The 24946-nt window shown below is 42.7% G+C and overlaps 1 protein-coding gene across 7 annotated transcripts in view; it reads left to right on the top strand.

Moving 5' to 3' along the window:
- Positions 1-24946, top strand: part of inpp4b (inositol polyphosphate-4-phosphatase type II B) — a 141257-nt gene that overhangs the window by 104770 nt on the left and 11541 nt on the right. For all 7 annotated transcript variants that reach the window (XM_036551010.1, XM_036551008.1, XM_036551009.1 and 4 more), the window contains 11 exons: positions 2384-2488; positions 5354-5462; positions 11421-11604; positions 15099-15311; positions 16935-17073; positions 19957-20129; positions 20883-21006; positions 21555-21681; positions 23100-23240; positions 23711-23808; positions 24351-24463. In XM_036551010.1, the coding sequence (XP_036406903.1) occupies positions 2384-2488; positions 5354-5462; positions 11421-11604; positions 15099-15311; positions 16935-17073; positions 19957-20129; positions 20883-21006; positions 21555-21681; positions 23100-23240; positions 23711-23808; positions 24351-24463 (1526 nt within the window). The remainder of the gene's footprint in view (positions 1-2383; positions 2489-5353; positions 5463-11420; positions 11605-15098; positions 15312-16934; positions 17074-19956; positions 20130-20882; positions 21007-21554; positions 21682-23099; positions 23241-23710; positions 23809-24350; positions 24464-24946) is intronic.

Genomic DNA, 24946 nt, shown 5'->3' with positions numbered 1-24946 from the left:
TCGCGAGAGAAAATCAAATGATAAAACTCGGACACCTTGAAAAAACGCAGGAGTAAACACTTTGGCACAGATTCTCATCTGTGAATTTGCATGATGGCTTGATGCAGAAGTGGCTGGGGAAAGAGGGTCCAGTAGCAAAAAAAAAAAAAACTTCAGACCTCAGAAACTGGGTGTAAATGCACATATGAAGCCACATCACTAGGGGGCAGTGTGGAGTAGCGCTCGTGGATCTGGATTTGTAACTGAAAAGTATTGGGTTCAGATTCCTGTAGGGGTAGCGCCTTTGAGCAAGGTGCTTAGTCTGAAGTGATTCAGCTAAAATATTCATATGCACGTATGGTGAATATTCTGGGTAAGGATCCAAATGGATCAAATGGGTAATATAACCCAATTAGTTTTGGTCAGATCACTCTCTACGTACAGGCTGCAACCTGGGTGCCGTACTGTACGCTGCTGGGCCAAGCCTCTGCCTCTTTTTTTGTGAAAGCGAGCCCACTCTCTTCTCCAGCTGTGAATCAGAGCAGCAGGGCTTCCCTCATGACCGCGGACCACCTGGGCAAACAGATGGGGACTTGATCTCACTAATTCATCTAATGTGCTTCTGTCGCCGGCGTGATTATTCTGAATCCCAAAACACGCACGAGTGATGGAGAGACAAGTGAATAATCTGACAGATGGATTTGCTGGTGAGCACCGGCCCTCGGAGTGAGCCGGGGCCCCGGCCCACTGCGTTCCGCTCCACCGGAGCTGCGGCGGGGGGCATTGTGGGCGCTATCGCTCTACCCATTCCTTTCTGGCTTCTTTGTGTTTACTGTTTATGACTCCAAGATTTTTTTTCCCAATTTTTACTGCCATCACAATTTGTCCCTAATTCTTTTGCAAGATGAGCACTGTTTGTGGACTGCATGCCCGCTGTTAACAGGGAAAAATGCCTAATCCGTTTTTTTGCTTCTATTAACATCGCCGAAGAGTGACTGTTTGTGGTCTTCAAATGATCAGTACGTGATGTAAATGGGAGCGTTGCAGTTGGTGGGGTTTGGGGCTCAGGGAATGTACGTAGCATGTGCCACAGGGAGAGTACCTTGATTGTAAGGTAGCACTTAGTCTTCTGAAGCAGTTAGTTGTAAACCAGTGGGATGCCACAGTAACAGTCTTATGCAGTGTTCTGTGAACGGTGTAACTAAATGTTTTCTTGAATAATGGGTGTCTAGGTCAGGTCTATATTTAAAAGGGTGGAATGCATGCATGTATGTAGGTAAGAGGAAAGGTATTGGGGGCTAGACTATAGTTTAAACACACCTAAACTATGAAAAGGGTTTACTGACAAATACGAGTTTTTGGCAATGACTATTTATTGATCATGGCTTAAAATGTGGCAGTACCATAGTTTAAAAATAATGAAGTAAAACCTTGTAAAGTAATAAGAAAAAAGATGTAATTGCATTTTAGTGGACATTAACTGGAGCAACAAAGAGATACAGTATTAAAGTGTCAGATAGAGATTATGTTCAGCTCATTGTAAGCCACAAACAAAGACTTACCATTATCTGTTTTAGAAATTTTTAATTGGGTATTTTGTACAAAGCAGGTGGCACAGACACCATAAAATCCACTGCTTAAAGGATTAGACTGCACATTAGTGATTTCTTTCAGAGGCTGATGGGAAATGAGTTGTTTTCAAAGTTACAGGAAAGCAATTGGTGATTAAGTCAAGAGACCACTTGGACTCATTAATATTGAGTTAACCCCTGGTTTGAACATTCCATTTTGCCATAAGGGAGCAAATTATTGTTAATGCACTTTAATGACTGTCATGCAGTGTGTTCTTATAGTACTTAACAGATTGAGAATGGTGTCATGTATTGGATTCTTCAATTTGCGTAGTGTGTCTGTGCGCTGTAGGATTGACTTTACCAAGGACAGGGATTTAATTAAATAAAATCGTGCACAATACAGTACATCCATCTTCAGTCTCAGTTAATTTTGAAAGGATTCCCTTGAACATTAGTAGAAAGCACGTTTGAACACTCTGACTATTAAGTACACAAGAGAAGACCTCAAATTAATTAAATATCCAGGCAGGTATCTTTATTACTTTTTATCTTAATACTGAGAGGAGATTAAGTGTAAATACTTTGCAAAGCATCCTGTAAAAGAGCTACTGGGCAATGACGGCAAGAACAGCAAGGAAAAGAAGTGTGAAGAGAGAAATTGTTCCTGGGAGGGGAAGAGAGAGGGGTTAGAATGGCCTCTCTCTTTCCCTTCCTCCTTCACCCTCTCTCCCCCTCTCTCTTCTCTCTCTCTATAGTCTCTCTCACAGTGCTGAGGAATTATGGATTCCTTTGTCAACGTTATCTTAACATTATTTTTTGCTTTTTTCCAGGGTCGTCTTTTAAGCCCAGCTGCAGCAAATCTGAGAAATACCTAGAATTTATCCCCATCAATCTACACACGCAAAGAATGCAAGTTACCTGCCCCAAAAAAACAGGTACGTGCGTTCAACTAGGCTACAGCCCATACCCTAAGCCATCTCTATGAACCAGTTCATTTCTACCCCTGTAAGCATCGGACACCAGCATTTATTTCCGTCTCCGGGCAAAGGAAACGGTCTCCCAGTCTGAGAACCATCAGGGCCTGTTTGCAGGTAACGGAGACTGACAGTTCTAGGTCCTGGTCTCCAAGGTCATTCCCTCGTGTCTTCTTATGCTCTAGTTCTTGTGGTCTAAAGACAGCCAACCTTATACAGTTAGCAAGAATACCATCAGGAAGTCGACAGGTATGCATTAAGACAGGTGGACGGAAATACAATGCACTAATGAAGCCTGCCTGGTTGCTTAAGAGAGAGAGAGAGAGAAAGAGAGGACCGCATATCACTACCGCCATCGCCCGTTGCTTCAGAAATCAAGGCTGTCAGAATGCATCATGTCACTCAGCTGTTAGCATCTCCAGCTACGCCTCTCCTAGGTATTTACCATTTGATTGATTGGAAGAGAAGGAGAAATGGGCCTTGACACACGTAACCCTACCAGAATTGTGAATGACGCTGACAGAAATGTGTGCAATAATCACAAGCCACAATAATTTCTGGAATAATGAATACGTGTCTGTCACGCATGTAAATCTTAAACGGAAGCAGCATTTACATGGCACAAAGGAGTCCCCTTTAGATGCGGTCGGATGATTATGATCCTTTTTAATCTGTGAATGTAAGGGGGGGATGAACCACCTGCCTAAAAGGGCATGTTAGCCTCAGGCTTCGTCGCTATCAAAGCAAACATGATTACATCTGTCTGTTGCTTTGATACCTTATGCCAGAGGGGTCAAAGCCTTATACAGACCGCGTGCTCTTCAGTAGGTAATTGACAAAAAGAAAAAAAAAATTACATTATGCTGCTCTAAATGAGCTCATTTGGCAGTGATTAAATGATCAACTTAATTGCCCAATTAACAGTGTGTGTCATTTGTTTGGTTTGCAAATCCACTGTTAAATCCAGCATTTTGATGAAACATTTTGTATTGTTTTCCTCTCAAGAAACTCATGTTAAGAAAAGACTGAAAGTCCATAGTTTTGTAGAGTCGCTCTTTTTTGCTGTGCGTTTGATTGTGTGACAGAGAGAGAGAGAGAGAGAAAGAGAAAGAGAGAGGTTGAGCAAGAGAGATACAGAAAGAGAGGGAGAGAGACTATAACTGCTTATTTATCTCTAATTCCTGTCAATTCTCCCCTGTGACAGAGACAGATAAGCGAGTCAGTCTTAAAGCCAATCGCTTATGTGTTGCTCAACTTGGCATCACGGAGAGGAGCGCGGCATTGTAAACCATTGGAGTACTCATTCAGTTAATGTTATGTATATTTTATCTCATTTAAACAGGACCTGGGGATGACTTAAATATGAATCCCGTTAATCTCCAACGCATCAGCAATCAATTTCCCTTCTCTCGCGGAGATGGGATCTCAGCCCCCCTGTCAGATTTATGAAGACGGAGGGAAACAAAGCAAATGAAGCACAATTTAGAGCACAAATGACTGAGCTTTCTCTCCCTTTCTCCCCCGTTTCTTTGCGACGCGGTTGTTGTGGAGAAAGCGATCAAAGGCGCGTTTTAGAATTCCGCCGCCGAGGGGGCTGGCGAAGAATTGGAGGCCATTAATGAAAGATGATGGTAAATGGAGTCATTAAAGCACTTCGCGCGAATAGCTCGGTGAGAGAAAGCAGGGCGTCATGGCAGCCGGCCGCACGTGCTGCCGCCATGCGTTCAGAGCAGCGGGTTATTAATTACCGCCAACGAAAGTGGGGCTCCTGTTGGAGTCTCCAGTGCTTCCCTCCAGGGGCTGTTGTTTATTAGCTGACCTTGCAAAAATAAAACAGGCGAAGCGGCGCTCAAAAGTAATCAGTCTGGTCTATGCTACAACCCGAAGATCTATGTGAGAGTCCTAAAAAAAGCCCTGTAGTGACCTCTGTGTCCTTATTACTGTGAAATAAATCCCAGGGAATGTGTTCGAGGCTTGGTGTGCTCAACCTGTCAGCCTCATAGGGGCTGTTTGTGTTCCGCCAGACACAGTCCCTGGGGTAAATGACCAAACACTTTTTGACAGCTTTCAAAAATTGAAAAAAATCTATATTATTTCTCATTATCTTTGCATTATTATCCACTCACAGAAAGCAGTCCTTGACCTATAATCAGTGCATGTAAAGCAGAGTGGCTTACTCACCAAAGAGGGTCATGTTTATGCTGGTTTTTGTTCCATCCAAGTCCCTTGATGTAATTGGTCTAATTAGTTAATGAGCCATATAATATATTTATACCCGTGTTTTCCCATGAAATATGCTGTGGTGAAATATTTCTTGAGAATAGGGCACTAGTATAATGTCCCTTATACCAAAGGTAACAAATCATTTATGGAAGTGTTTAAAAGAAATGTAATAATGATTGGACAATTAAGCATTAAGAGCAGAGGTTCAGCACATGAACACACACACACACACACACACACACACACACACACACACACTAAGCAATTAAGAGTAAGAGGTTGGAGCAAAAATCAGCACACGGACACACACACACATGCACGCATGCACGCACACACACAATCATCCAGGAGCATAGCTGTTTGAAAATGGAAAAAGTGTTACATCAATGCCTGCCTCTTGAAAAAGGCAAATCGGAGGCAGACGGCAATGCTGGAGTGGGAGCCAGACACAGCATCTTGTCTTAGAGTTTTTAGCACCAGAGGTCAGAAGGAATACAAGGTCTGTCAGTGGTACAAGGTGTGCTTTTTGTCCTAAACCTAAACGAACCTAAATGCTCACAGTGTGGTGTCGTGCGTTACAATGGTACCCTTGTCCTTTTCCAGATGCATGCTACGACGTGGTCACTGTTGGAGCCCCGGCTGCCCACTTTCAGGGATTTAAAAACGGGGGTCTCCAGAGACTGCTGAGCCGCTTCGAGGCAGAGAAGAAGAAGTACGTAAATGAACTGACACTTGCTTCATTCCTGGCTGTGCTGGTTTTGTGTCTGTTCCTCCCCGGTCACATGCTTCTTATATATAGATCTTCCTCTTTGCATTTCCGCTCCCTCTGCATCTAAATTGTCTCTCATATGTTGATGCGTGACTGTAAATTCATCCAGCAAATAGCCGTGCACGCCGTGGCCAATCAAGCTATGCCTCGACATGGCTCCCAGCATGTCCCACAGCAGATGTGCTAATCTAAATAATTGAGCCCTTATTGCCATTGAGGGCGCTAGAGAGCTACTTTAAGCTTCACCTCAACAGCAGGCTGAAGTCCCTTTGCTGTCAGAAGGACAGAATGTCCCAAATTAAACTTTACTGCATTATGCAACTGCGGTGGTGATGAGTGATTCCGAATATCAGTTCATAGTCACCGTTTACAAAACAGGCAAGCAAGAACACCGGCACGCAAATAATGCACATCAAGTGAACCGATACATTGCCTGTCACATCTGACCTCTTTCTAAATAGCGTTCATTTTCAGTCTGTCAGAGACAAATTAAATGTTAAAGTAAGAATGCTTGGGATGGCGATGAGCATTTCTGAGACATTATCTCCCTTTTCCTGATTCCAGATTGTTCATAATTGGATTTAAAATGCCTCTCTTCGGTGTCTGTAACAGAATGCGCACCACGCAGGCCTTGCTTGTCTTTGGTAGGCCGACATTGTTTGCCATCCCACAGTGATGTGTTCCTCTTCCGTTAGGGTGACCATACGTCCTCTTTTTCCCGGACATGGCCTCGTTTTGGGACCTAAAACATGCGTCTCTAAACAAGGACCTGTCCGGGAAAAAGAGGACGTATGGTCACCCTATCTTCCATGGTTTTCCCATTTCAGCTCTCTGGAGTTTTCTGTACTCTCCCATTGTTTGCGCCTGCTAAGATTAGAACTAATTAAAACTGGATGGAGACATTGAAGTACGATACATGGAAGCAATAGGGTCCGATTGCAAACATTTCAACTTGCCCCTGTGTGGCTGATTCTCAGCGGGGGGGGTTTCCATCAGGTAAAGAGAGAGTTTGCCCACTGTGCAATGTTTTCCATCTACGAGTGCAATCGTTATCCATCAAAATGAATCACGGTTAGTCATGTGTAGTAGCTGTTCATTTCGAAAGATTAATGAAACTCTAACGTCGATCCTTGTTTACATAACTCCCAATAGTTTGGTACGGTGTTGCTAACTCAGAACAGTACAGCAACCCATAATGAGCCCATTGCTGAACGGGCTTATTATGAATTAAACCCGTGTCATATGAATTAAACAGAGGGGGTGCATTTTTGGAAACACATCTGGTGTAATTAGTCCCAGATTAGACAAGCTCTTTTAGGAAGGGTTTGTGATTTCCCTTGGAAAGTTCAGCACCTTTCAAGTTGCTGTTACAGCTGCTGTTACTGTCAGCACATGACACTACAGGTTAAAAGTGCACCGAGGGCTGGCAAAGCATCAAATTACTGTAGAATTTACTCAGACTTGCAAATGCACTCTCCCTGTGTGGTGGGTTTCCCAGACTCAAGCTTCTTCCCTCGTCATTCTTGAGATTAGGTGTTATATTTTAGCTGAAATGTTGAATGCAAACTCATTATCAGACATACTGTGTCTTATTAACAAACCTATTCATTTCCTGTGAAATTGAGGACAAAAACTTTCATAGATGAAAAACCAGAAAAAAAAAAATAACAGAATCTCTAAAAGTTCACAGCTACAATAATTGGGAGGGTGCATTGGATCACGGTGCCATACAAATCCTGATGATGACTTTTAATGCATTAAAAAAGTCCACAGATTTGGAAACTATTTATTTGAGAGATTACATTGTAAGGCTAATCCTGTCTCCTTGTGTCTTATTTGAATTAGATAATGAATCACTGTAGCTTTAGCTTCTAATTTTCTGCCTGGATAAGCGAGCACAGCCTTTGTGTGCTTGTCTGTTTTTCACCTGATATCAAGCGAAATGTCAGTCATTGTCAGACAAGACTTAATCTTATGTAGATCTCACTGAACATTTGGCAACCAAGGACAGCATGTTTATAACAGTGCTGTTTGTTAATTCTCACAATATGGATACAATTTCCATTTTAGAGTCATAATTATCCTTAACTCCTTATATCCTGAGTAGTCCACATTTTTATTATATACCATTATTATTATTGTTATTATAATGATTATTTAAATCTTTTGAACTAGTGACTACCCAGTAACAGCACTTGATTTGCGCAATTAAAATGTTATTTCAAGATAGATTAAAGCTATTAATAACAAGTACAAAAATAACAAGTACATCTCAAAGAGTGAAAAAATGCACCGCATGTGTTATGAAAGGAGGGGTTAATCAAGCATATATTTTTGCACCATATGAGACAGAGTTGTTTTTTCTTATGGATTATAATTATTATGCGGTGAGTGACATGTACTTAGTGAATAATAATTTAATGTTTGGCAGTGTGGTGTTGTCCTCTCCGCCATCTCTACATTTTTTCCTCTCTTTAGGTTACATTCTGATATCATAATATATGCATAATATAGTTTAAAAAGTAGATATGGAAAGATTGTCTGGCCTATATATGAGGATGAATTGCTATAAAGGCACACAGGGGTCCGGCTTAGAAAGCAGTGAAAGGTACGTTCATTTTTGTTGCTGGGGTGTTGTGTGGGAATTCATTTTCAGAGGGGGGAACTCTGCTGACATTCATTATTTCAGACGAAGCTGAAATATGCAACACTGACACCTGGGGACAGGGTTAATCAATAGCAGCATCCCACCTTAGTGCAGGTATTCTCACCGGCATCCTGCCTTCTCCCTAATCCATATGGTCTTATTTGTTTTTAATTCAAACCCAATCGATATCTTTTTAAGCATAGTGAGGCTCTAATCCTGTTTTAATGGCTTCTGTTAATAATGTAGTTTACCCACTGTGGTCAGTGAGCTAGTCTTTGGTGCATTCTGTGTTTGAAAGTCGCTCTGAATGTTCGACACGGTGAGTTTGCAGTATGCCGCAGATTTGTTTCAGACATATGTCAGACTGGAGCCGTCAGCCCCCCGAGTTAAAAATAAGATCTGTCTGGATGTAAAATAATAGGCTTGACTGGAGAATATGTGTGAGGAAAAAAAATCTGCAGGCAGACTGCAATGCTTTACCTGTCTCAGGGAAAAAAAAATGTGTTGTCTGACGAGGAGCTTCTTTTTGCAGTACACTTAGGTAGGCGCCGATGAAGATTTATATTGTCACGGAGCAAATTTTTTCCTTTTGGAGAGCAGAAAATAGCATGCGGTCTTCAGTCTAGCCACGCAACCTAACGGGACACAAAAAAGTGGGTTGCTGCACTTTCTCTTCCCCTCCCTCTAACGTAGCTGCGGAATGACATTGGAATAGCGGCGTGCTGTTCATGCTTTCATGCACTCTCTCTGCCCCTCTTGCCTTCTCAGCAGTTTGGCTGCAGAGCACCAGTCGGGTTTCCGTGCTGTAGAGGAGACCGTCAGGATTTTGAAAGACACCCCGTCTGGATCTGGAGCTGGAGCTCAGACCGACCGGGCCGTGTTCTGCTTATGTCGGCCGTCTGTCAGATCAGACAGGGAGCTCTTTATTAATTTCTTTCTAGTATTAATTAGTTATTCGCTTGAGACTGCCAGTTAATTAGATGGAGGCCTGTGCACCTCTTCCTCTCATTAGTGTCATAATCAATTCCTATTGGTGATTTATGAAAATGCAGGGAAATGTTGGTTTGATGGTCTTACTAATGCAAGTTAATAGATTAGCCTGGGCCCAAGTTGCAGTGTCAGGTTTGTTCCTTCCCTCGCGGTGTGTATGTGTGTGTGTGTGTGTGTGTGTGTGTGTGTGCGTGTGTGTATGTGTGTGTATGTGTGTGTATGTGTGTGTGTGTGTGTGTGTGTGTGTGTAGGTATGTGTGTGTGTGTGTGTGTGTATGTGTGTGTATGTGTGTGTGTGTGTGTGTGTGTGTGTAGGTGTGTGTATGTGTGTGTGTGTATGTGCATGTAGGTGTGTGTGTGTGTGTGTGTGTAGGTGTGTGTGTGTGTGCGTGTGCATGCATTTAGGTGTGTGTGTGTGTGCGTGTGTGCGTGTGCATGCGTGCGTGTGTGTGTTTGTGCGCATGTGTGTGCGTGTGTGTGAGTGTGTGTGTGTGTGTGCGCGTGTGTGTGCGTGTGTGTGTGTGTGTGTGTGTGCGTGTATGTGCATGTAGGTGTATGTACGTGTGTGTGTGTGTGAGAGTGCATGCGTGTGTGTCAGTGTGCGCGTGTGTGTGCGTGTGTATGTATGTGTGTGTGTGTGTGTGAGTGCATGCGTGTGTGTGAGTGTGTGTGTGTGTGTGTTGTGTTTGTGCACCCATGTGTGTTCATGTGTGCGTGTCCATGCGTGTATGCGTGTGCTTGTGCATGCGGTTAGGTCTGTATGTATGCTTGTGTCTTGATGGAGTCTCCCCACGCTACCTCCACCTCCTCATCAAGGAATGTGGAGAAGACATTGCAATGCATTGCAGGGAGAATGTGAAATAATTGGGTCTTTATTAAGTTTTACCTCCCGTTGTTGGCAGGTGTTCCATAGGCAAACGCACCACCAACACTCCCCACAGGAATTGGGGGGGGATGTCCAGAGCTTGTTAAATACTCTTCAACATCATGCTCTTCACTATCCACCTTCCCTTTCCTAAACTATCACAGAAAAAAATCACTGTAATGTGGTCTACCTATTTATGTAATTTATGATGGTATCAGGAGCTTTGGGATGTGGACAAGAATAAAAGTAATGTACTACTGCTAACCCATTGTGTATGTGAAGTTGATGATGTTATCTCAACAGCCATATTATGCTTGTGATCCCATACCCTTGCCTCAGTTCTCTTCAATTAGCCACATTGCTATTTGCTGCAACGGCAGCATTTAAAATGCAGATGGCATGTGTAAGTAGGGGGGTCCCCTCTCTTGCTGTTTTATAAGAGGGGTCTAGGCTCACAGAAAGGTTGAAATCCCCTCATCTAATTAATCACTGCAGTTAAAATTCAGAGGATGCAAAGGAAAAAAATTGTGTGGATATAGACAGTATTTAATATGCATCTTTTCATTTAAGCAAAGTCTTTAATTAACTTTGAACTCCGATGGGTGGAGATCCTCAAGAGATCTAATTACACAAACGAAGGACCAAATTTCAGAGGCTACCCAGTCGGCACGCAATGGGAACTATTCATTTTTATGTTGATCATTCTTCCGAGGTTTTTTTTTTTCCCATTCCTCACAGATAAGTCTGGTATGGATTTCTTATTCAGTAGCTGCTTATCTGGAAAAGGCAGGTTTTTCATCAAAACGGACTGCAGACGGAGAGACTGCTGCGGCCTTCCTGAGGTTCTCTCTTCCTTTTGTCAGCATGCCAGAGGATCTGGCTTCAGGGCCTGGCCTACATTACAAATTGGACAGCGGTATATCAGAGCGTCTTTTGAACTACTGTTGGGCCCCTGAGTAGTACAAAATACTGCTCCACAACCACAGGTGTACTCTTCACCAAAGACGTTTGGTTATGGCCTCCATAACTTTGAAAGTAATCTCCTCTCGGATACAAGTGGAATATCTTAAAAGTCCGAATAACAAGCACTCAGTTTTCACTCAGTATCGATCCTTTTTTGGCTCCAGCCCCGCTGTTTGGCAGCGCACTGTGATCTTGCGCCTCCTAAATTTGTGCTGCGCTCCGTGTTTTTGTCACAGTAATGATTGCGCGCACACAAACGGACTTGATTGTACTGTAAAAGGTGGCATTTGCTTTTGCATGTTTTCAATATCCGTCCCGTGTTTTTATTTTTGAAAAAATAAATAATGAATAGAGGCAGAGAGAGAGAGAGAAAGAGAGACAGAAAATAAGAAAGGGGTGTGTGATTAGGGGCTAAGGTTTCGTTCTTCATTGTCAGTTTCAGCACAGCGTACCAGTGCATCTACTACTCCCCTGAAAACACGGCCAAGGCCAAGGAGGTCCTGACCAGCATCAGCCAGCTGCAGCCCCTCATCTCCAGTCTGGCCGACCAGCTCATGCAGGCCGCCCAGCAGCACTCTCCCGACCGCCTCAAGGGGGTGCTCAAGACCCTGTCTGACAAGGTAATGCCTCGCTCCCCCCACCCCCCGCCCCCTGCTGCTGTTTGCTAAGGGTGCAACGAGTGCCATGTCAGCCGATTTGGCAGATACAGAGCGTTGGCAGAATGCCTTCAGTTGTTCTCTCAGGAGACTGCTCACGCTCAGCTTCAACTTGAGGTCAACCTTTTCATTTCCCAAATACAATAACATGGATGAGATTAACCTGGTGCAGCCGGTAATAGAAATGTTGCACAACGGACTGCAGCACTTTGAATTTGTCATTTGAGTTTGTTTTTTACTACTTATGAAGTGTTTGAATACTTGCACGCAGTGGCTTGCAGTAAAACTGTCATACTCACGTCGCAAAATGCAGCCTGAAGTTGCACAAGCCGATCTAATTCTCCATTCTTTCACACGATGCACCACGTCAACCTGAAAAGGGAGCATGAGAACAGTGTTCAAAGTTCACTTTATGCGTGTGTTCTGTCATGATAATAAAGTAACTTCTCGCAATTAAATACACTTTGGTTGACCTCTGCAAGACTAGATGAAGTGGGTGGAACCAGATAACGAGAACGGCGTTACGCAAGTCGGTCGTCCACTGCTCGTCATTAAATGCCAGGCCAACAGAGTGGACGACCGTCCCAAATTTATAGATTTCGAGTTTTGTCGGAGTAATTAATGCATTACATCTGGCACTGTCAGATTGCAATCTGCTCAGAAAAGATTGTTTTGCCACAGCGGAACAGAGCCCAATCAGCTGGTTTAATTGGTACATTCACTCTGTCAGAGCTCCTCCGTGCTGTGATTAAAAGCACACACAGGAAAGCCCTGGTCAGAATAATCGGCAGGTTTGACTGAAGGCTTGCAGATAAGGCGGGGGAGCTCACGACAGGAACGCTGCACCGTGTGAGGTGGTGCGGCACAGGGGAGCAGTGTGGTCCCACAGCAACCTGTACGTAAAGCTGTTTCCAACCATGAAGGAAATAAGCAACTCAAGGGCACCTGTAGCTCTTCTCTGGGATCAAAGATCAATAGCCTTCCTTACTATATATGTGGAGCGTGGAATTCATTTAAGATATCTGGAAAAAGTCAATACGTGGAGGAAAAATGAAAGGGTTTGATTCAGATGCGCCAAGCATGGGTGGTAGATTAGCCGATTGATAAATGGCATAATCCAGCACTTTCACTCAATTTCAGGCGAAGGTGCCCTTAGAGTTAAAATTTAGTGTCTCAATATTTTGCTTGCCACTGTAACATAAGGGACCTACAGCGGGGCCTGACCTCTCCTACATGGTGTGTCAAAGCTCAGCAGCCAGGCCGGGGATCCAGGTGAGGCCTGACAGATGGCTTTTAAGGTGGCGGCATGTGGTTGAACGAATGTTTGCTGCTTCGAAGAGGTGCCCTGACAGTTTAATCCAGAGTGGCTTTATGATATCATTCTGTTATCCATTGCTGCAAAGCAACTTACCAGGAGCTAAGATTCATGGAGTAATTGTGACGGAAAATGCCAGGTGCACTGTGGGAGGAAAAGTGGGAGAAGAAATCATTAGGGAGCTGAGAGCATTGCCTATAATAAGGTATTAATGCTTAAGGTGAAGCGCGTAGTGTTTGTGCATCTCTCCTATAGCGAATTGCTGCATTAATTTGATTTCTGAAGTGAGGCAAGAGACAGAATGAGTGTTAATTTTTGTCTGTGTCATGCCTGAGGTGCGTTCAACAAGGTGAACAATTGTTTTCTTTTTCCTCTTTGCTCAAATGTTGCTAACAGAGGCAGGATTTGAATAGAAAAAAGCTAGCTTGACAGCTTTTGAAAATAGTGCCCGGATTCACCATTCTTGGAATACTAGACTAGATTTCTCCACAGACGTTTCTGAGCACCAGCACAATTCACTCTGACCATGTGCACTGTTCAGTGTTTCTCTGGACGTAGCAGCCTGGTTTTTGAAGGTCATTAGATTTCTACGAGCAGCACCTGATTTACGTAGCCAGACAGGCGCTGTAAGACAGATATAGTTGTTTCTCTTCGGACCGCTGGTCCGTCTGGCGAATGGTAAAAAGACAGTGACCTGCAGCGTCCTCCCGCCACCACATAAATCAAGGACACTGCAGGCGGATCATCTGCGGTAATGTCCTGTGCTGCAGGCCCTGCTTCCTCAGCCCCCGGCTCCAAATCAATCTAGAACACTTTGCATTGTGGGAAGCCTGAAAACAGCGTGCCGTCGTGGTGCAGCATCGAAAATGCATAAAACGGGCTAAAGGCTAAACAGGCTATTGGAGTCAAGGAGGAGTTTGTACCCTGTCTGGCAGTCTAGCTCACAAGAAGCAACCTAATACTCATTAGCAGGTCCGTATTGTGATTAGCATGAACTAAAGACACATTTTTTCTGTACTCTGGAATGTTTTACAATGTCGGTAATATAACTTAATGGAATTAGAATAAAAAAGGTAAGTCTCTCTTGCTCAGCTGGAGTTGGAGAGACAAGAACCTGGCTGGGAGAGAAATGTCAGGAAGAGGTCCAGATCCCTTGCTTTTTTATGCTTGCAGTAAGGAGACATAAAGAAATTAACCAGGACCTGTGAAATACATTTCAGTGCTTTGTTCACTCGTACTGGAAAATGCCATGAATAATCAATGGGCTGAAAAATTATGCTAGGAAGATAAGCGCGGGCCTTTAATTGCACTGAAACAGGAAGCTGAGGACGAAGCCGAAGTTTGGCAGTGGCACACTGGGAAAAGCCGCGTTGGCCTCAGGAACAGGAGGCAGTTGGGGGGAAATGCAGAACCTGACGAATGCTCAGTGCACTTTTAAGTTGCTTACTTTCTGTAGTGGGAGGGACAAGGTGCAGACAGAGACAGCAGAGAGCAACCCCCCCCAGGATAAGACGGAGTCATAGGCTGCTGTGTTAGCAGTCTGTGGTTGAAGTCGGTTACAGACAGGGACAGGTGTGTAATCTGCACTGTAGCACAGATCAATGTCCTGGTGGTCTCATTCAAATAGCACAAGTACTTGGGAAAGAGGGGGTTCCTGGTACAGGCAGCAGGGATCAGACAGGCTGATACAGCTACACGGTAAATGTGTTTATTCAAGCCAAGTTTACAGTTGAAATCCAAACCAAGCAGACAACGAGCATGTCAGATCATATCCATGAAATGCCCTTTTGTGTGTAAGAGCTGGTAGCACATCTGCACAAAGCTCCTAATTCAGCAGTTCAGAAGTGTTTATGTGTATGCTCTGTAAGAGTGTGTATATAGAAGTGTGTCTGTGTGTGTGTGTCTGTGTGTGTGCGTGTGCGCGCACGCACATGTGCGTGTTTTGCCTGAAACCCTGGCACAATTTTAATTTCAAGCACTCCTCCACCACACGGCAAAGGGCTCTCACAAAGATCATCAGCGTACAGCAGCTTCTGAAATTCAAATCAAAGGCGAAGCTCTCAGAGGCTGCGGCACGCCTCAGACTAATTGAATTGTTTGTTGTGCGGGCGTGAGTGACTGAAGTACCCCCCCCCTTTTGCAGACGGAACAGTTCGTGCACGCCCTGAAAGACGAGCTGGTGAAGAACGCCCTGCTGGCTCTGCATACCGCGCGGCCGGGCTACGTGAGCAAGAGCAAGTCCGGCGTGTGCAACAACGTGGAGGAGAACGAGGCGCGGCCCAAGGAGGACGGGCCGGCCCCGCTGAAGCGCCAAGACTCCATCCCCCACCACTCGGAATACGACGAGGAGGAGTGGGCAAGTCCTTCGCCCCCTATCCCTGTGCTCCCCACCTCTATCACTGCCATGGCAGCTATGCCATTAGCCAAGTTACTGGCAAGGCAGACCCCATACCTAAACAATAGGGCCTTTTCAGGGTTTGCTACAGAAATAACCACAACAGGGGTCTGAATACTTACAAACATTTTTCCCTGTTCCATCTCTGTGCGTACAGAACATAGAGGTAGCTTCACTGACAAGTAATAGTGTCATCATTCTCTTCCATTACACTACATCAGGTTGTATGTGTACTGTCATTCTAACCCTTATCAGTACAAAATTATACTATGCCTCCACAGAAAACAACACTTTCTGTGTACAAAAAAATCAAGTTACCCACATGTGCAAACAACTTATTCTCTTCGAAAAATACATCTATAATTAGAATTAATGACATTAAAATGAAGCCCAGTTAGTTTCGGCTACATTACCTTGCATAAACTGAAATATTATCCCAAAGAAGTGCTAGCCAATGTTTACTTAATTCATTTGTGTAACTTGACCCTGTGTTATTTTATCGTACCATCTGAAGAGAATGTTGTCTTTAAAAGCATCAGGCTGCTTGACATTCTATTATTAATGTAATAAACCACACTTGATATATGATATGTGTATGTTGCTTATAAGAGTATATCTTTATACTGCAACCTTTGCAAGTCCTAACAAAAAGGCTATTACGCTGACATAATACCCTGAGACAGGTGTGCCCCTGTTTTTGAAATCTCTTACATGAAAGCGTCAAGTATCAACCTGTGAGGGAATAATACAACTTTTCTTTTGGTATAATGTACCACAAATGACCCTCCAGAAAGATGTATATGCTTGCATGTTACTTCCTATAACACCATTTACAACTCCAACAATATTGTATGCTATAAAGACCAATAGTACCATTGCAAAAATGCTGACATTTCCATATTCTGTATTTGAAGTACTTCAAAACCATCCTTCTTCTTCATCTTCTTCTTCTTCTTCTCATATGTATCATTAATTACAATGACAGCACTAGTTTTAATCTAGTATGCAAGTATCATTTCATATATAATTGCTAGGATGAGCCATACTATGTAGATCTCCAGCACAGATACAATATGAATAAATTCATTGTACTGAAAAAGAGAATTTATTTAATTCTGAGTTCAACACAAAGACATCTGCTGCTTAAGGAGAAAGATTATGTCAGGATGAAGACAAATTGTTCCAACGTGTACAGTGTAACTATGATATTTGCATAAATGGTATCCAACAGTCTAGTAGAGCTCTGAGGCAGTGTGGCCTGATGTTTTTACTGTAACTTTGCTTCTTATCAATATCAGTCATTTTAATGGTAGGCCTATGTTGCAAGTGGACGTGCACGTACTGTATGTGTAACTTTTAATTTTGTGTTGTGGAGATAAGTCACACACCAACTGCATGCAGTTCTTTTGTGTGGCTCCATTGTTGGTGTAATTCAGTTGTAGATTGAAACCTGAGGTTGAATTATAGATTGATGTTTGGTTAAACTGAATTCCCCACTGCACACACAAGCCACAAGACCTGCTCAGATGTTACACAGGTATCAAAGAGAAGGGCTTGACTGCTTGAATTTTTCGTGAATTCCAGGATAGGGTGTGGGCTAATGTGGCCAAGAGTCTGAATTGCATCATAGCCATGGTGGACAGACTGCAGGAGCATGACAACAACAACCAGGAGCCGTCGTCAGAGCAGACCCTGGCAGATGTCATCACCTCCCATAGTCCCGGTAGGCAATGTCCAGTCTGTGAGAGAATCTGTACTGTGTATTCCCCTCAGCTACCCCTATGATATTCAGCTACACCATGTCAGAGGTGCACACAATCAGAGGTGATGTGTCATGCTGAATGCTGATCAGAGGTCATGTGACATGGTGAATGCTGATCAGAGGTCATGTGAAATGCTGAATGCTGATCAGAGGTCATGTGACATGCTGAATGCTGTTCAGAGGTCATGTGAAATGCTGCATACTTAGCAGAGATTAGTTTTGTTGGTTGAAGGGAGTAGGCAGTGATTTAGAATTCATCTCTCATAATAAACATGAGACCTGAATTAATTGGCTTCAAACTTCTTGGTATCCCCCAATGCTTTACCGGTTAGATTCGAAATAACAAATGGCTGGCAGGTTAGCTACAGTAATTCTAATTGAAAAAAGCAGATGTGCACAGAAATAACATTGCAGCATGGCTTGGCAAACTAGCATCTGGAATTATCACTGCACAATACTTTTTCAGGTATATAATGGGGAATTAGCATGAGAACTGCAAAATATACAGCCATGTATACCCTACATTGCAAAACAATGGAGAGTACATTGAATGTGTTTCACTCATTCAGTGTGGGTTGAAACAATGCTTAATATGATGACTGATGAATGACCTCTCATTCTAAGGGTAAGCATGTAGCTACCCAAAAACTCAATTGAAACACACACAGGGAGCAAGACTTGGTTTTAAAATATTTAATTTGTTATATTAATTTCTGTGCATTATGAAATTCACCTTTTACCTATACAGTGTCACTGAATTTTAGATTTTCCATTTACTAAAATGGGAACATACTGTAAAATTATTTCACCGAAGTGTGCAATCAAAAAGATGGAAACATTATTTACTGAAACTTAAGCCAACCAGGCAGGTTAACAGAACATCCCCTTTCTTTCACAGTAACGACCTGGCTGTCTCACTGTGACGTTTGCATGGTTCAGCAGGCCAATCATTACTGATCGCAAGTTCCCAACTTTTTTTTTCCCCCTGTGCAGTCAGCTCCTGCTGTGCCCCAGCTTTGACAAACAGAAGTCATTATAGCCAGCTCGCTCTAAGTCAACCTTGTTTCAAATGAAGAGGTGACAGCTTATGAATATAGAGCATCAGAGATGGACGTTTTCATGAGCAGGCTCTAACATAAAGGTGTGTTTGGGGGGGGAGTATTGTGTGCAAACATTAAGACAGATAAGAAGACCTCAATCCCCTGGGGGGGCAGCGTTTTCATTGAGATGGATGGCAGAGAAAAGCAATCATTCATCCATTCACTGGAAACACTGTGTGAATAATGATGGGTTATAGCACATTCATCCGAAGTGCGCAAACTGGCCTGTGATTGTGAAGGAGGAGGTTCCTTTCTGACAAGTCCAGATTGAATGGTTTCCGTATTTCTTTTCATTATTGGATTGGTCTGATTAAATTTGAAGTCTCTGGGGAATTTTATTTTATTTTATTTTATTACTTTTTGTCGGGGAAAATCTTTTTTTCTTCTTATTAATGCAGTCATGGCTCAGAGGGGGAACAAGAGCTCAGCCAGTCCAGTTTGATATACTTATGTTGAACTGTCAAGCCTGTATGTTTGCTACAGTAAAAAGGGTTCTTTCAAAGGCAGTTAGGGAACTAGGACATTGCTCCAGTGACTCTGGCGGAACCATTTTATATTCGTGTTTTAACTTGCTACCAGAAGCATGCTGCATAATGCTGTTGAGGTGCTGAAAGTTGTACATGAGTGGAACACTGCCCCCTGCTGTTTAGTATGTTCCCTTATTGTGTTGATGACCGTTTGTGTCCTCCTTTTTTAATGGGTGTTTTGCTGCTACTAAGAGCATGTTTATTTACGTAGAAACAAACATTAGGAAGTACATTTCACAGATGAATTTGACCTATAGAACACTGCTAACGGATCATAACACTTATTGTTACCGTTTATGATATAAAACATTTCTAAAAAGAAATGTGTTGACAGAGGTGTGTTAATGCTGATGAAAAGTACAAAGGAGGATATTTTTCTTCATTTTATGGTTATGACACACATTTGTCATGTGAAAGTTTATGACCATAGACCCAATTACAATTCATTACTGATTCTGAATTGTAATTGGGGCTATGACAATTAGCAACAACTAGGAAAGCTTCTAACAGTTAAATAGTTACAGTTTCTCTTTCCTTGAGCACAAACCTTCCCCTAAGAGGAAATTCTTACCAGAAAGGACTGACAGTATGCAACTATTAAGTGATGTCAAACCTAGATCATTGTTTGATTATTCAATAAAACCTAAGAAAAATGTCACAACATAATGAAAGATGTGCACTGATATGCACAGCATTTGCATGCATTTGGATTTGGATTTGGATTATGTATTTGGATTCTTCACCCTGATGTTAGAAGGTTAATTGAAATCTTCCATTGGTCACATGATAGCCTCATAAATGGAGGCCAGGGTTGCTCTTTTCTGTTCTCAGCTTTCAAAGTCATGGATTGGTGTAACAGCCATGTGATGGAATTGTCCGGGGACATCCTGTCCAGTATGCCTGACTCAGCAAAAAGCTGTCAACAGAAATATACATACCATGCAGATTCATTGATCTACAGGAATTTGCTAAAGGCAGATATGACTGCTGAGCAGAACTGGCATGAGGCATATCCTTGCATTGTGCATGTGAGACAACATTTCAGAAAAACTAAAAATGTCTTCCTTGGTGAAACTGAACTGTTTTCTCTTACCGTGCATCTGGACATAGATTTAAAGATATGTTTCTTTTAAGTCCATGTTTTGTGTGTTTGTATGATGTTATGAAATGTCTGAGTGGAAATTTGCACCAACATTTTCTTTCCCTTCACTCTTCAGGGGACTGGCAGGAGCAGATATACCCCCTAGTGGTCACGCTGAAGGACTGCGTAACAGAAGTTGTGGATCGTGCCACGAAATCAATGACATTCGTCCTCTTGCAAGAGGCGGCATGCAGTATCCCACAAGGCCTCTTTCTCAGGCAGAGGAGAGACATAGTCTTCAGTCAGGCAGTAAGTGTCTTCTCCCTTGGTTTATCATTAATCACTGGTCATAAACCTCCAGCAGGTGAGCAAGAAAAATGAGTGTATGCTGCATTTGTCTAAATTCGTCTCAAATTGGCCTGGTTTCATGCAAATGAATGTGTATCACTGTAAAGTTACATGTTGTGGGAAATGCATTGAGCACATTTTATAAGAGGATACTCATCAATTACGGTAATTGCCGTGTAAACAGCTCATGTACCATGTTAGGGGATCTGTGACACAAGATACTTTATGAGCTATAAATCTTGTTAGCTTTGCCCTGCTGGTTCAATTGGCGAACTTGTTTTCATCACGACCCTGTTCCTACCAGACAGCGTAAATGATCCCAGAATGAACTCATTGCTCTGGCACTGAGTTAAGCAATAAGGGGGAAGGACAGGACACATTTACTCTGCTCCGCATTTGAAATGAGAGATCTGTCTCAAGTTCAGTGCCACAGCCGCCCTGTCACAGGGCCCACAGAGATCAAGTTATTTGGAATGCTTTATTTTATGGTATTAAACGTTTGTACATTATGAGCCGGGACAGTAGCAGGCCATAAACCTGAGTGCGTATTCAGCCATCAAGCAAGGGGATTGATTCCCCTTCTCCCATCAACGCGTCTCGATAATGATGATGGTCTGACGAAAGAGAAGCCCTTGAGGCCCAGATACGAAGATTGAGCTGTTGGCTCTTCCCCTACTGTCTGTACCTGTTGTCTCACTCATGCGTCGCCTCCAGCTCGCCGCCCTGGCTTGCGGGTTCGTCATGAAGCTGTACGCGGGAGTGGAGGACAAGGGCTTCCTGCAGCAGCTTCACCTCGTCGGACTGATAGCCCAGTTCGAAAGCCTGCTCAGCACGTACAGTGAGTACAGCACCTGCACGGAAACCCTTATCCTCCTTTGCGTAACTCTCTGAAGAGAGATAAAAGATTGCGCAAATATAATTGACTTACATAGCAGCAGAGCAGGGACAGTGTTGTTAATGAAAGCAACATCTTACTTTTTTGAGGTCGTGTGTCTTTTTTGCAGGAATTATATTTTTCATAGAATAATGTAAGTAATCCCTTAGTGCACATTTCATGCAGGCTTTTCAAATACTGTTCTGCTAAGGGAATACACCCAGGAAGTCTTGGAGGGTTGGTATTCTTTGGGGAATTGCGCTAAATGATGATCTCATCCTGACAACAGTGCTTTTGCTCTTGGCTCTATCTAATATCTAAATACCATCCCACCACAAATTACAGTGTAAAACGCAGCTGCATTGCTGATATATTTTTTAGATGTGCAGCTGGCAAGGTGACAACAGTTTAACTGTCATTTTTGGTCGTCGTTCAGAACAATTTTAGTAGAAGGAACAAGTGAACCCTAGGACTGCATTAGCACTGAGTGGTGTCTCTGCTCTGCTGTCCAGGTGAAGAGATTGGAATGCTGGAAGATATGGAAGTTGGGATTTCAGATTTGCAAAGAGTGACATTTAAGATCACAGAGGCCAAGTCTGACGACCCAGGAGATCTCCAGCCGATTGTTAGCGGCAGAAGGTAAGTCCCACTATTACATTACATTATTAGCATTTAGCAGGCTCTCTTATTCAGAGCAACTTATATAGGTTACAGTTTTTTTTTATATGTTACCCATTTATAAAGGGATATTTACTGAGGCAATTCTGTGTTCAGTACCTTGCCCGAGGGTAGAACAGCAGTGCCTTAGTGGGGAATCAAACTGGCAACCTTTCAGTTATGAGACCTGCTCTGTACCACTATGCTACACTGCCATCCACTGTTGACCATTATCCTTCCTAAAAACAGCAGGCTATCAGTAGAGGAGCTCCTATGCAGTATACTTAAATGGCTGAAACCACCAACTGCAGATCAATTTACTATAATGTATCATAACGAATTGTATGTTGTTATTGTTGTGACAGGATCTTCAGAGTCTGTCCATGTGTTACCAAAGCTGTCGTCAATATTTGCAAATAAAATCCTGTTAGCTCAACTGTGAATGTGCATAAAGTGAAGTTTCCTTTGACAATCTGACTCGTGACTCTGGTATGCATTTGATCCTTAAATGTAAGTGGTATGTGCAACATTTTTAAAATGTTGATTTAAGAAATAAAAACAAGTAGCACTTTCTGAGAAGCTTATCTTAAGTAGCTGAAATAGCTTACCTTGCTCTGTTTAAGTGCAGTGGTTACTGTGATCAGTGCAAAGACCATCAGGATTTCAGTAGCAATAAAAGTATTATATTGTCTACGAGAATGTTTGGGGTGTGCCAAAGTTATCAGCTGAACAGATATGACACTTACAGTCGATTGCACACTTGAACATGATATTGATATAACTAGATTTCCACAACAGTAATAAAACATCCCATTACCAAGGGTCATTTCCACGAAAGGTCAGATAGAGTCGTTTCTGCGCATTTGTACATCCATTGTACAGTCTAATGTATGAGTCATACATCCACAGTATGTCCATTAAATGAAGCATTGATGTGCATCCATAGAGTATCCATGATATAAGATGGATTAGATGTGTACATTACCTCCACGGTCCTAATCATCACCACAATAAACTCAGCCTGAGGTTGTTTCCATTAGACGTGTCTGCTAACACTGATGAAGACTGATACTCACTTAGAGTGATTCTGTATTGAATTACAGCAGAGACCAAATCAAATGAGGGCTCCCTACTCTATGGCGATTTGAATGAGCGTTCAGAGCGTATGTTTTCACTGGGGCCTGCATGAACGTGGCTTATTCAGCAATACCGCAAAGCCAAGCGAATGGGTGCATGGCAGACAAGAGTACCACAAAATTAAATACCACAGAAGGGGTCTTCTGTCATCTACACACCATTAACTTCCTTTGAGAACACTGGTCCAAGGCATTAAAGAAAACATGTAGTGGCTTTAATTCTTTGTTCGCATAGATTAAATGTCTCTTTTTCTTCATGCCCAGGGACTATTACACTGTCGAAGTGCCCTTGCCAAGTGAGGTGTTTCAGGTATTACCAGAGGAGATCAAAGAAGGCAAGCCATTACAGGTGTATCCTGTGCTCTTTAACGTTGGGATAAATCAACAGCAGACGCTGGCTGAGAGGTACGAAGTAGCTGATTTTACCCATTTAAAACAAGACAAGGGGTCTCCACAATGTGTCCTGCTCAGACCCACTTAGTTCCTTCTATCCCTCCTAATACTTCCTGATGTCATTGGCATCACACTGAACAGAGGAATTAATTTAAACTCATCTGATTTAGAAATAAAGGACCCAATTAATTTACAGCCATTTTTTTACACACAGCACAGCTTTGTTGCTTATTTATTCAGAGAAGCAGGGCAAAGGTATACACAATCAGGTGACCATTTGCTTTCAATCACATGATGGGGGGTGTTCTTGTGGTGACATGGGGCAATAGGTCTGTGGTCAGCTGTGTTTGGCATGTATTGCTGTTTCACTGTATAACCCTGCCTGCTAACTACCATAGTGCAGCTGGAGGATAAAGTGTAATTTACTGATTACTATGAACAGGTTTTTGAATAAAGCATCAGCTTCCTTTGTCTTCGTACAGGTTTGGTGACATATCCTCGCAGGAGAGGATAAACCAGAAAAACTTTGAGATTTTAGATGGCTATTACAAGTCCTTAAGTGATAAAGTCCCATTGCAATGTAAGTCTTCTCCAGTATGAAACACACCAGTTGTGTGCTTACCTATGATGTCACCATGTACCAATACAGAATATTCGGGAGGGGAATCAAACCTACTGCAAAGTGTTATCTGTGTGACCTGATTTAGTGTGTTGGGTCTGCTTTGCCTTTCGAATGCAATAGCACGATTCTTTCCAGAAATTCACAGTTCATCTCACATTTCTTCTGAATGCACAGTATGTATGTTTTTTAAGGACAGGTGCTTAATATATGATGCTACAACCTTCTTTATCAACTTTGTTGCATTGCACTGCACCTAGAGTGGTTGTATTACCAGCACACAATGCAGTCTTAACCTGCGCGTCTCAGTTGTAACTAACACAAAGGTGATGCCTTAACATTGATGAAATGCCACATGCAGTCAAGCTGAAGGTAATTTAATAAAGTAATTGAATTGTTTCTGTTCTTGATTATTATTTAATCCTTCTGCAAATAAATGTCCCATATTTAAATGTATGTTATTTATATGTGCATTTTATATGTACATTTCTCTTTTTTCTCAGATTTACCTTGTTTCCAAACACAAACCGACTTGAAAGAATTACTTGAAACTCTTGGACAAAATATAGTGACCAAGAAACGAAAGAATGTGGAGATACTGTGGCTCGCTGGAACGGTAAGGCACGTTTTGTTCTGATGAGGTGAGATTAGCGAGAGGAGGGAGCACACAGGAAGACCAGAAACATCCGCGACAGCCTTGTCTCTGATGTGAAGCTTGCCATATGCCGTCGTGCTGCCTGGAGTTATGACAAGGGTTCCAAAAACAGGAAACTTCTGTTCGCCTTTGTTTTTCTTCACGTGTTTACGTGAAAACAGCAGTAATGTCACAATAATGCATGACTCTCCCCTTAAGAAAACAAGGCTGTCATTCCCGGGCTTGAGCATACTTTCTCTTTCTTTCACCAGACGCTTTACACAATGTACCATAATCATTTTCGTAAACACTTCTCACACAGAGAGCAGACGTTTGATTGGTTTACATAAATGGGTTGCTGCCAGACGCTGTGGTTGGGTGGCCTGGTATGTTTCCTAAGCGAAGGAAGTCGTCCACCCATATTGAGGAATTTATGTAACTTTGACCCACATTCTAGGCACACAG

This window comes from Megalops cyprinoides, chromosome 18 (genome assembly GCF_013368585.1).
Source record: "Megalops cyprinoides isolate fMegCyp1 chromosome 18, fMegCyp1.pri, whole genome shotgun sequence".
Lineage (NCBI taxonomy): Eukaryota > Metazoa > Chordata > Actinopteri > Elopiformes > Megalopidae > Megalops > Megalops cyprinoides.
Note: the sequence above shows the minus strand (reverse complement) of the source record. Positions and strands in the feature narration are given on the sequence as shown.